Source organism: Rhinichthys klamathensis, unplaced genomic scaffold (assembly GCF_029890125.1).
Source record: "Rhinichthys klamathensis goyatoka isolate OS25496 unplaced genomic scaffold, OSU_Roscu_1.1 h1tg000157l_1, whole genome shotgun sequence".
Lineage (NCBI taxonomy): Eukaryota > Metazoa > Chordata > Actinopteri > Cypriniformes > Leuciscidae > Rhinichthys > Rhinichthys klamathensis.
This window is the reverse complement of record NW_026606692.1, coordinates 3780337-3793954: the sequence shown is the minus strand read 5'-3', so window position 1 is coordinate 3793954 and position 13618 is coordinate 3780337. Positions and strand designations below refer to the sequence as shown.

Genomic DNA, 13618 nt, shown 5'->3' with positions numbered 1-13618 from the left:
TCGGCACAAAAATGATGAAGCTCTTTTGATGAAATTGAGAGCTTTCTGTCCCTCCATTGGCAGCTAAGCACACTTTGACGCTTTAAAAAGTTCATAAAGAGATCGTAAAACTAATCCATTGAGCGGTTTTACGATCTTTTTATGAACTTTTTGAAGCGTCAACGTGTCAGCTGTCTATGTGGGGACAAAAGGCTCATAAAAAATACCTTCGTTTGTGTTCCGCAGATGAACAAAAGTCTTACAGGTTTGGAACGACATGAGGAGTAATTAATGACAGAAATGTTCATGTTTGGGTAAACTATCCCTTCAAGAAACTCTGTTTAGTCGAAATGTTTCGTAACGGCCAATGACTCGTCTGAACATGTCCTGTATGAACACTTGCGCAAACATCTTGTTGAGAAACTTTTTAGGGAACAATTGAATAGTTTACTTGGACACAGTTCATGGAAATGAAACACCCAAACGAACTGATTCAATAGGGTGAATTGAAATTCATGTTTCGCACAAATGGGGACCGGGGTGAAGGGGGATTTCTACTAATAATAATCTTGATTTGCATTCCCTTGAAGGAAGGGAAAGTACTTTAATTTGTAAGTTTGCACTTTGCAAGCACTGTAATTAAATAACTACCAGTACAAAAATGTTAGCACACTTAAGGTTGAATTACTTCTAAAACAAAGTGTGAACAGAGAGACTGCTTGGAGCTGAATTAACTTTAGAAAAGTGTGTGTAGAAGAATATAGCATATTAGAAATTTCTATATAATGCTTACCTTTGTATACCTGCATCCAAAATGCACGTAAATGCTCAGACTTTGGCAATACAATTCTGCTAAAATATAAGACAACGTAATGAACTGCAAATAGGCTTTGGGGCTCCATAAATATTTGACTAAGCTGATAATTGTATTGTAATTTTTATATTAATTCTTTAATTTTAAAAACTCATTCTACACCCAAACAAACACAACTCAAAATCAAACACTCCATGAATATTATAAATTAGTTTATTGAAAAGAAAATATAGTATATTTTATACATTTAAGCAACTGTAAAAGGCTCACTGAGTCAGACAATACAGTAAGTATAGATGACATGGCGGGCCATCTCCTTATTACCACTGGACTGGTAAATTAGAGATAAGTTGTAGGCAATCTCTCTTCTCAAATCCACTTGATCATCATCAATCCCCTTAAAATGACAAGAGAAATCATTAGCCTATTAATGCATAGATAAATACATATTTACAGCCCAGAGCCTTTGCATGTGTGTCTTGTTTACAATGTTTTGAGAATCTGGGAGAGTTCTGTGATGATTTATGCATGTATAGTGGATCACACATATATTAAACTGAAAGCGTCTTACCTCCAGTTTGAGTGGGGGAAGGGAGAGGGCTTTCTCGTAGTAGTGAATGGCTAAATGACTGAGTCCGAGCTGGTGTAAAGCACGGCCAAGATTATACAAAGACTCTTGACAATGACCTCTAAGATCCACATAGCGCCACAGGAATGAGAAACCCTGAGGAACAACCAAAATACGTTATCTATACAGATATTACACAAATTCATTTATCAATCTAAATAGGGCCGTCTGAACAACATCTACGGTTTTAAAATTACTACTGCAGCTTTTTAATTTATTATTACTACTATTCTTAAATTGAAAATACTCAAAATGCCAAGGAAAAAAAACATATACTAACTTTTGCATAACTAAGGGTGTGTTCACACTTGTAGTTCGGTTCACTTGGTTTGTTTGTTCCGGACCAAAAAACAAACACAAAACATTTAGTTTTTGATCCACTTAGCGTTCACATCGGCATTTTAACACTGAACCTAAAGATACCGAACCTAAAAGGCATGGGGATACGTTCACAATTTTTTTATTACGTATATTTTATCACGTATATTTCGCGATGGAACTTATCTGAAACAATGCTGTGTTCTGGGCTAAATGCACTCGTTGTATGTGCGTAGCTACATATGATGGTATTTTGACCAGCTGAGAACTCGTGAAGAGCTTATAAAATGTGTAAAGGAGTCAAAACAGCGCCAGGAATCCCTCCGTCACACACACAAACAAAGACACACACTAACAAAGATCTGCTGCGAGGAGACGTGGTTCTGATGCCTGTACTGAACTGTGATGGGAATCGCACCAGGGTTCGTTTTAATTGAACCAAACATGCCAAGTGTGAACACACCCTAAAATAAAGCAAATTTTAAGACCATTGTGAGGTACTGTCATTATTTTAATGACAGTTAAGCACATTTGTCCCACAAATTCTCATTACTGCAACAAGTCTGGGACTTAATAAATATATAAATCTGTTATTACACTGCTTTCTAAAATTTTATTCAGCAGTAAATGAAAATGTATGAATATTACATAAAAAATGTAATGCTAAATCATTTAACATTTATAAATAATATAATACATAGAATTTTAATTGTCATAATGCAAAACATACTTTTTTCTAGCATGTTCTAGAAAGCCGACCAGAGGGGAAATTTCAGCAACTTTACACTCAAAAGTAGCTAATTTAGAAAAAAAACATATGCTGTACCTGTATAACGAGGGGATGCCTTTTCATGACGAACCTCTGACAGGCCATATGGAAGAACGTGAGACCAACAACCAAACTATGAAGAGGATGGTCTGGCTGGTTTCTGAAGGCCTGCATGTACTGACCTACTCAGAGAAGAGAAAGTAGAATAAAACAATCATAATTATAATAATAAAACTAATTTTAATAGTGCAGCTTCCACCAATTATGCCATTTATGCACATAAAATCAAAATAAACATTTCAACTAGGTGTGACCTAGCAATAAACACCAGAATTGTGCCATAGGAAATGGTTTAATGTCTAAACCATACCGAGTGCATGTTTGAAAGTCCCAGAAACCAGCGAGGTGTGTCCATTGAGAAGGTAGAGCGCATGGTTATCGGGGTGCTTGAGCATGAGACGCAGACAGAAACGATGATGTCTGGCATCCTGAGAGTGCAGGGTAACCTGATTAAACACGTTCCACAGCTGAGTCCGTTCCACATTGTCCATTAACATCAACCTGCAATAGATGGGGTATATTTACAGAACTTAAAGACAAGTTCTCTTCTGAGAAAGAAGCACGAATGGTCACTAAAGCCACTTCTCAATAAAAAAAACGAAAACGAAAAAACATTCAGCCTCAGATTTGATTTGCCATCCTCTGTTCCTCAAACCAGTTTATCTTGAGTTTTACACATGTTCCTCCCCTTGTGTGTTTGTTTATGCAGTATTCTGGCTATTTTGATTATAGTTTTATCTTGTTTAAAATACAGAATACCACATTTTTTCCACTAAAATTGTATTTATATTAGTGAAAAATGCAGTAATCTGTGTTTTAAACATGATATCTGTATTCTTTAACAGACGATTAAATATAAAATAAATTATAAGAAAAACTAAAGATATATATATATATATATATATATATATATATATATATATATATATATATTAGGGCTGTCAAACGATTAATCGCATCCAAAATAAAAGTTTGTGTTTACATAATATATGTGTGTGTACTGTGTATAATTATTTTTTTGTATATAAATTCACACATGTATATATTTAAGAAAAATATGTTATTTATATATAAAATGTTTATATTTATATAAAATATACATTATATATAGGCTACATTCAGTCTATATACAGTATATACATGCAAATATTTCTTAAATAATTATACACACACATACATATATTATGTAAACACAAACTTTTATTTTGGATGCGATTAATCGTGATTAATCGTTTGACAGCCCTAATATATACAGTATATCAGTTTTTAAAAACAGAATATCATGTATAAAACACAGAATCCCATATTTACTACCAAAAGAATAAAATTTTGGTGGATAATGCAGCATTCTGTGTTTTAAGCATGGATTTTTAAAACGATAAATCTAATTAGCCAAAATACTGCATAAACAAACAAAAACTGATTAAATCTGTAAGATATTTACCAATTTAATCAGTTTTTATAAACAGAATAAATAATAACGTAAAATCACAGAAAACTGCATTTCCCACCAAAACAAGTGAAAATTGGTGGAAAATTGTGATTCTGTGTTTTAAACATGTTACAACATGACATAACAATAAATCATATTAGCCAAAATACTGCATAAACAAACAAACAAGGAGAGACACGTGTAGAAATTTGTGAATGACTTTTTGAATCAATGAATGATTTTATTTGGGATGTTCATGTAGACAGACTTAGTATCCAACTGACTGACCTTATATAGTTATAAGCCTTGCGGAAGTTGTGGTCGAGGAAGGCGGCGGACAGGCCGAGGTATTCAAGCTCTTTGCGCTTGACGCGGTCGTCGTAGAAGGAGTAGTACTCTAAAGTGGTGTCGACTAATAACTCGGCCTCAGCAAAGCGCTTCAACTCACACAGCACAGCCAAGCAGCGCAGTAACAGCTTCCACCAGTCGTCTCGAGAGAGGACGCTTGTCTTACCTTAGAGAGAAAGACACTCTGATACTCAAGAAGACTTGAATAAAGGTCAAATGAAAAGGTAAGATGTTTCAGAGGAGGAGCCAGTCTTTACATTTTGATGCAAGTAAACAAAGGCTTGTTGACTTTAAAGAAGAGCTGGTTTAGTTTCAATCGACTGCTGCTGGGCTGTAGTATGTAAATATTATTGGTCATACAATTCATTTTGTGATCTTAAAGTCCTAGGACAGCAGTTTAATGGCATAATGAAAAAGTGTTAATGTAGTTCCATGTGATGTGCTTTACCCGTCACATCCAGATAAGCTGCCTCTTGGTCATCAATCTCCATCAGTTTGTTGCGCGACACTTTTATAAGCTTCAGATGTTTGACACCGGAGGACGTATCAGAGACGACACACACCTGAGCCCTCACCATCGCCACCTTCACAAAACAAGAAAGCACAACATTGTGTAAAATATCAAGTCTCATAAACCTGGTAATCAGAGAGTAGGAATGAACTACAAGTGGTTGACTGATATGGTCATATTAGATGGGTAATCGACAATAGACTGATATAGGCTGATTTAATACAAGGTTATAGTCATTAACTAGAACTAAAACTATCAAATAAGCATTTTCATACTTGAAATAAACATAAAATTATTTCAGCTAGTTGCTAAGGCAACATTTCTCATTTTCGTTTAGTTTTAGTTGAAGTACTAAGTACATTCCAAAAGGAAAAAGTAATAAAATGACAAAAACACAACAAAATGACTATAACTAACTCAAATTAAATTGAAAACAGAAATATATATTTTTTTTTAAATCTAATTCAAAACATTAACAAAAACTACAATAGCATATCAATGTTATAACAATCAATACTAAAATAACACTGTCAACTGTATATGTCAGTTTTTTATGAGAAAGCATGGTGGTCACCGATTTATCTGCCTATATAAAACTGAATCTGGCAATATAATTCCTTGATTCAATTTGATGTATGCTAATTAATGAAAAATAGTCTGATTAATCAGATAATATAGATAAATAGACAATGTATCTAGAGCATGGTGGCTACAAATAGACTGATAAAGGTGTGGATTAATCAGATACAGACCGATATACTGTACCAGCGAGTATGGTGCAGTAAATACTAAGTAAAATACACTACCGTTCAAAATTTAATACTTTTATTCAGCGAGGATGCGTTAAATTGGTCAAAAGTGACAGTAAAGACACGTATAATTTTACAGAAGATTTTTATTTCAAATAAATGCCGTTCTTTTTAATGTTCTATTTAATAAAGAATTAGCTTGAGCCGCAAATCAGCATATTAGAATGATTTCTGAAGGATCTTGTGAGTAATGATGCTGAAAATTCAGCGTTGTGAAATCTGAAATATCATTGTGAAATATGATAACAATTCTTAATGTTTTTACGGATCAAATAAATGCAGCCTTGGTGGGCATAAGAGACTTTTAAAAAAAAGTGACCCCAAACATTCGAACAGTAGTGTATATTGCAATTTCAGGTATTGTGTGTACATCTATCAATATACTGTATTATATTGTCCATAAGGCACACAGCTGTCTTCATATCACCATCAGACACTGAGCACAGAATCTGACCTTTAGTAGCATGGACAGCATGGTCAATACAGTATCTATGTAATCATCAGTGCGTCCTTGAGCATGCAGGAGAGTCGAGCGATGCAACAACAGCTTCAGCTCCTGAAAAACATCACACACATAAGTATACACAAGCACGTCACATTGAAACAGAGGACTATGATATACACACACCTGCTGGGCGGCAGAAGAGTCCTGTGCAAGGGTTTCGGCATCATACATGGGCTCCAGGGCCTCGAGGGCCATGTTGGGTCGGCCCAACTGCTGCTGGAGGGTGGATAGTGCCAGACGGGCGTCTAGATGCAATGGAGCCATTTCAACAACCTTACTGTAGCTCTTCACCGCAACCTCCAAATGACCAAGTGCCTTCAGACACTCTGCAAACAAGGAAATCACAATCCGATTACCATTTCCTGTTTAAGTAGGCAGTTTAAGTCCTGTTTTTAATATAAAAAATATATTTTACTGTAATAACAGCAAACTTTTTTCATTGCTTCTCCAAATTTAATGCACCAGAAAAGGTTGATAGTGCTGTGTAACCTGCGTGTCGGAGCCAAACCACCGCCAGGTTGTATCTCTCCGAGCAGACGAGGGCGGACAGCAGAGGCAGGGCAGAGTTATACTCGCCCTCTTCCATAAAAGCCTCCGCCACGTCCAAATACAAATCACCCAGCTCCTCTGGGCTCTGCTCCATCAGAGACGTCAACATGGGCTGCAGACACAAGGGCACGGGCGAGAAAATCAAACACATTTATTCTATCAGCACGCTTTCATCTGGAAGATTCTTGAGAGTGTTTGCTCATTTGCAATATGTTAAAATTACCCCTTTTGAATGTTAAAATGGCATTTTATTTATGAATGTAAAATGAACATATTAAACACAAATATGATGCTTAAAGTGGAAGGCAATGCTTTGCAGATAATGCGCTTTCATAAACGTCTCGGAGAAAAACGTCAAAAAAAAAAACTACTACAGACACTTCTAATGCAAGGCGACTTAAATATGTGGAAAATAATCAGAAACCAACAATATTAGCAGTATTTTAAACAGTAACAAAAGCAAAATCAGGGGCTGTATGATAGAAACTAATTCAGAATCCTATCCTATTTGTTTAGTAACCATTGAAGCTTCACTTAGGAACTTTTTCAAATAAGTCAAGAATTAAGATATTAAGATTATTCTGTAATACAGCTACAGTGAAACAAATGAGCGTTTGTGTATGTGTAGAAATCTACTTACATCCAGAGGTTTGAAGACTTGCTGGTGGATGAGACACACCATCATCTTCACTCTGATGTCGACGGGAACATCATCAGGAATCCCCACCTCTAAGATTTTCCCTATGCATTTAAAAACATGTAAGTGAAATGTTCATAATGCTTTTGTCTGATTAACCTACCAAGAAAAATGTCCTACCAAACTAAACTCTGCACTGCAAAGGCAGCATATAATACATACAGTACACCATGAAAATATGAGGTTCAATAAATTTAATTGCAGGAAACATATTTTTGTTATTATTAAATATTATTATTACTATTGTATATTTAGACAACTCTATGGTACAGCAATACACATTATGACAGAACATTAATCTCTTATCTCACCTTTTTCCTCTTCAGAGTTTTCTTTCTTCTCTTCTCCTTCTGTATCTTGTGCAGGCGTCTGGTCGCCAGTCTCTGTCTCCGTTTCCTCTTTCTCCTGTCTTTTCAGAACGATGCCACAAAACTTCACCAGTGCCTGCAGACACATACATTTTAGCATTTACAATAGAGGAAAGGGGAGTCACTTAGAGACATTTCAATGCATCGTGTGTGCATTGAAATGTTTGAAATCTCATATAAAAAAAGTAGTTCCTAACTTTATTAAGCAAAAGATAATGAATAATAAATGATAAATAATTCAATAATAAATTTTTTTTAATACAATATATCAAAATGATATATTTTCACTTTTTGTAAACATTTTATAACTTTTACTGCAAAAAATTACACAATTTGAATTATTTAACTTAATTCAGCATTGATATTTTCTTTATAAATCTTTATATATTTCCTGAAGCATATTTCTTGAAGAAGACACACCGGTGCCACTCCTGTCAGCTAAGAATTGGAAACTGAGGCTACAATTTGCACAGACTCATCAAAATTGGACAATAGAAGATTGGAAAAATGTTGCCCGGTCTGATGAGTCTTAATTTCTGCTGCAACATACAAATAGTAGGGTCTGAATTTGGCGTGAACAGAATGAAAGCATGGATCCATCCTGTCTTGTATCAGTGGTTCAGGCTGCTGGTGGTGTAATGGTGTGGGGGATTTTTTTCTAGGCACACTTTGGAGCCCTTAGTGCCGATTGAGCATCATTTAAACGCCACAGCCGACCTGAGTATTGTTGATGACCATGTCCATCCCTTTATGATCACAGTGTTCTCATCTTCTGATGACTTTCATCAGGATAGTATACCATCTCACAAAGCTCAAATCATCTCAAATTGGTTTCTTGAACATGACAATGAGTTCACTATATTCACATGGCCTCCACAGTCAGCAGATCTCATTCCAATAGAGCATCTTTGGGATGTGGTGGAATGGGAGATTCACATCATGGATGTACAGACAACACATGCTATCATGTAAATATGGACCAAAATCTCTGAGGAATGTTTCCAGCACCTTGTTGAATCTTTGCCACAAAGAAATTAAGGTAGTTCTGAAAGTAAAAGTGGCTCCAAAGTGGCCAGTGAGTGTGTGTGTATGACATGCATTTCTATATAACGCTGTTATATCGGCCAACTGGCACCGTGTTCTGCTCTATATATGTTATTAGCCACTGATCATCCTGCTAGTCTTCATCTGGTCTCACCTCTAGAGCTTTGTCATGTTGATGGTTGGCTATGAAGAGTTCAGAAGCCATGTTGACACACTCATGTGAGACTAGTTCAGGATGTCTGTCCAGAGCTTCCTCCATGACCCCTATAGCAGAAGGCAACTCACTGCTCTCATAGTAACTCCTGGAATAAATACATGCACAGTTCAAGCTGTGTGGATTCAGAAATGGTCATGGCATTGATGGCACAACCATGCACTCATATCTACATTTATACACAAACTCCCGATTTAAATCTTAAAATCTAATCATAACAGAGTCCACTTACATATGTGAAGTCATAAAGGTGCAAGTGGTAGTTTTAAGTGTTTAAATATTAAGGGTATGATTCGGGGATCAACATAAGATTCAGAATATATGTGACCACCGTACTTTGCCATGTCTCGTGAGAGCTGCATGAACTGTTCTCCATCGGATGGTGGCAGCAGGCTGAGGATCCGGCGATACCCGTCCATGGCTTGCTTGTGCTCCCCGACCTGCTCATAGAGACTGGAGCGCTCCCACAGGTACTGAACATTACTGGGGTCGTATTTAATAGCTGGGAACGCAACAGCATGCTTTAGACATTTCACAAAGGCATCTCAGTAAATGAGCATCTGCTGATTTATAGCAAGGTGACTGACAGTTCAGTGATAATGTGGTGTGGAAGCGACACACTTCCAAATATTTTAAGTGATGTGAAGAGAGACATATTTACAACAATTTTTTGAACAAGAACAAATTAATAATAATAATAATAATATCTATATAAAAAAAAAAAAAAAATCTAAAATATTATAATACATTATATGATAAAATTATAGCAAGGATACACTGAATTGATCAAAAGTGACAGTAAAGGCATTTACAATATTACAAAAGTAATTCAAATATTACTTTTGAACTTTCTTTTGTTCTTTTAAAGTGAAGCAGTGTAACGGTTTACAACATTAATAATATTAATACATGTTTCTTGAGTAGCAAATCAGCATATTAGTATATGTGACACTGAAGACTGGAGTAATGATGCTGAAATTTCGGCTTTGAACACAGGAATAAATTACATTTTAAAATAGACTCAAATCAGAAAACAGTCATTTTAAATTGTTATAATATTCCACAATGTTAAAGTGTTTTTGCTCAAATAAATGCAGCCTAGGTGACCTCTAAGAAACCTCTTTCCAAAAATAAAAACAAAAACCTTACCGATCCCACATTTTTGAATGCTATGGCGCTTTTCCACTACACAGTACCAGCTCGCCTCGGCTCGGCTCGACTCGACTCGACTCGCCTTTGTTTGGTTTTCCACTGTGTAAAAGTTGTACCTGTACCTGCTTTCGGGTACTTTTTTTCGTACCACCTCCGGCGAGGTTCTGAGCGAGCTGAGGCGATACTAAAATGTGACGTGAAAACAATGGCGACTGCTGATTGGTCAGAGAGAATCGTCACTATTCACTGCGTCATGATTGCACGCGCCAGCCAGAATAACCCCGTCATTTTTAAATAGTTTGGCCAGAGATAGTTAATAAACTTACTACTATTATTATGGCAACTCGGAAGAATATGCCGTGGTCAAACGAGGAGGTGCAGACATTCCTTTGTTTGGTTGCCGAAGAGAGGATCCAGCGAGAGCTTGATGGGGCAAAGAGGGACGAAAGGCGTCGCTATGACGACCGGGTACTATTTGTGGCGGTACTTTCTGCAATGGAAAACGGAGCGAAAAGCGAGCCGAGTCGAGGCGAGCCAAGGCGAGTCGAGTCGAGTCGAGCTGGTACTGGTAATGGAAAAGCGCCAGCTAGTGTATCTACTGTATGTGTACAGACCTTTAGTGTAGCAGATGATGGCTTGTTTGATGTTGTCCTGCTCCAGGGACATGTCCGCCAGCTTGACCCACTCTTCACAGTCACTGGGGTTCAGGTGAGCAGCGATCAGTCCGAACTGAAGCGCTTTCTCCATGTCCCCCTGATCCTCATAGATCATAGCCAGCGTGGAGAACGGCTCGTATGCCACAGGAGCTGAGAGAGGTGGAAGAGACAGGGTTTATCCTCCGATTAAGATGCAGGCACAACTACAATTAATTTTCCACGGTGCAGTGTTTATTGTAAATGCGTGCACATCATTATTTTAAAAAAAATTTAAACTAAAATAACTTCCTCTGCCTCTTGCAGTGACATCTCTTTTCTTCTCTGATGATGTGTTTACTGGTGTGAGGGCGGGACAACCTGTCACTCACATGAGATCGACCAATAGCAAACCACAACCATCCAATCAATTCCCCATGGACAAAATCAAGCCCCGCCCTCCTTTTTCTTCTTGTTCGAGAAGCCGCTTCACTCTGATATACGTCACACAGGGAAGAAAAGACTATCGCAACTTCCGTTTCGTACGACTTTTAAACATCGTGGCTCTGTTTGTTGGAGTGACCCCACATCAACTTTGCACAAATACACCACTGCATGTCACACCGCAAATAACCAACAACAAAAACCCACCTTGGCGAATGATCTCCATACACATCAGGATGGCATCCTCCTTGTCTCCTCTAGCGTAGCGGATGTTGGCCTCTCCCATGAGTCCTCTGAGAGCCCGTGGTAACTTACTGCGGGGACGTCTCTCCTAAACAAATAACGAGACTAATGTGCTTAGAAATAAACTGAAAATGTATCATGATCAATAACAGCGATGTTTAATGTTGACCTAGCAGGGCGATCTACTGACCTTCATCATTTTCTTATTCTCACGGTTCAGCTCCATTTCTAAGGCGAACACATCTCCGGGTGTGACTTCATTGCTGTCGTTGTCCTCGTCATCTTCATCATCTTCTTCTTCAGCATCATCATCATCGTCGCCGTCCTCTTCTCCAATAACTCTCCACTCTATCTTTCCATCTTCATCCTCTTCATCCTCATCCACACATTCCTCCAGTCCGTCTCCCATCATGGAGGCAAAAGCTCTCTGAACAGATGGACTGACTCCTTCTTCTGTCGTCTCTGTCAAGACATCTCACAAAATACAATCACACTGAATAATGATCCCCACATGCCTCATACAAATGCTCCATACGTTTGCTATACGAGCAAGAATATAAAAACAAAATTATATTATATGAAAAGTAAGACTAATTAATTACCCTATTCATTTTTTTAATTCATATACTTAACATTAACAGAAAGGCAGTCATAATTGAAAGATTTACCAGCAAAGACTGAGATTACATTGAATTTTCAAATCACATTCAACACAACATACTAAACAATAAGTAGGTAAAACAATAAATAACTAAATGAGTAAAAAGAAAATGAAAAGTAGGGATTTATTAAGCATTTATTAAGTAGTGTAAATGTATAAAACCAAAATCCTCTAATAAAGAATACAAATACTTTGCTTTGGGACTTTTCAGAGATGGTCCTCACTGCGGAACATGAAATCCACGGGGAGGAGTCGGATCCAGATCCGACTCCTCCCACCTTACATACACCTAAACCTACCCAACTCCGCCCCCTGATCCCTAAACCCACCCCTAATCCCTAAACCCAACCCTAATCCTACCCATCTCCACCCCTTGGATCTTGATCCGACTCCTCCCCGTGGATCTCATGTACTGCATTGAGGTGCTACTGACTTTTCATCCCTCTCAATGTATCCAAATACATTAGAAATTCCTCTTTAAAAACCAATAACCGTGGAGGAATAAAAATAAAATAAAAAAAAAGAACATTTATGTATGTAAAATTTCAACAAAAGCAACAAATTATAACTGCTAGTAATTAGTTCTGACACAGTCTTAACAAAGTGCTATGTATATGACAGGAAAAACAGGTGAGGTTTCATAAAAATGTCAATATTATTTTGCCCCCTTTCACCTGTAGTGTTGCCCCTGTTACCCTGGTAATGTGATGTAATATCACCTGTTTGGCGTTTCCGTGTTCCTCCAGCACACAGTTTTGAAGTGGATGGAGCAGAATCCTCCGGTTCTGCAGTTTCCTCATCTTCTGACACATTCTGCTCCTGAAACACAACATGCGCTACTACCACAGGACTTCAACAACACCATGAAACATTACTACGGTTCATGCCCAAATCACAATCCAAAATGAATGGTTCGTGGATATTTGCACTGTAATAAACTGTACATAACACACAGGTGAACATGTGAGCCGATCAAATTTACTAAGCAGTTACCTTATTCTTTGCTTTTCTTTCCTCTCTCCGCCTCTCAAACTCCTCGAAAGTAATCTTACCTTCTAAATAATCGTTTAATTCGGACATTGTCTAGACAAAATAATTAAGTTTACTGCGTCATGTCATACGGTAAAATCATAACACGGTGTATGAGCGCTATTACTGCGTTCTACCTTTCAGCCAATTAGAAAGCTCAAACTCTTCTTCGACGGTGAGTGAAACACAAACACAGGTGACGTGATCCCAAAGCCCTACACCGCCACCGAGCGTCCAAGGATTATAACGCAACTATCGTGGTAACCACTGGTAAAGTATAGAAAGATATTACAGGAAATTTATTTTTCAGTATGTTTTACATATATTTACATACACGTGTGTGTGTGGGGCCTGGTAAACCTTACATTAAAACACATGGCATCGTTAGCCTCATAGCATAATTGCCTAAGTC

General features: G+C 37.4%; 1 protein-coding gene across 1 annotated transcript; it reads right to left on the bottom strand.

The window, feature by feature from the left end:
• Positions 1-1023: 1023 nt before the first annotated feature.
• On the bottom strand, positions 1024-13325 carry gtf3c3 (general transcription factor IIIC, polypeptide 3). Its single transcript, XM_056258674.1, has 18 exons — positions 13171-13325; positions 12897-12996; positions 11707-11978; positions 11481-11604; positions 10812-11003; positions 9382-9547; positions 8986-9133; positions 7731-7863; positions 7363-7463; positions 6663-6834; positions 6297-6499; positions 6123-6224; positions 4797-4932; positions 4289-4514; positions 2879-3069; positions 2566-2690; positions 1365-1517; positions 1024-1190 (listed from the first exon to the last, which is right to left on the bottom strand). The coding sequence occupies exons 1-18, from the start codon at positions 13255-13257 to the stop codon at positions 1068-1070; spliced, it is 2754 nt and encodes a 917-aa protein (XP_056114649.1). The 5' UTR covers positions 13258-13325; the 3' UTR covers positions 1024-1067.
• Between the last annotated feature and the right edge of the window lie 293 nt (positions 13326-13618).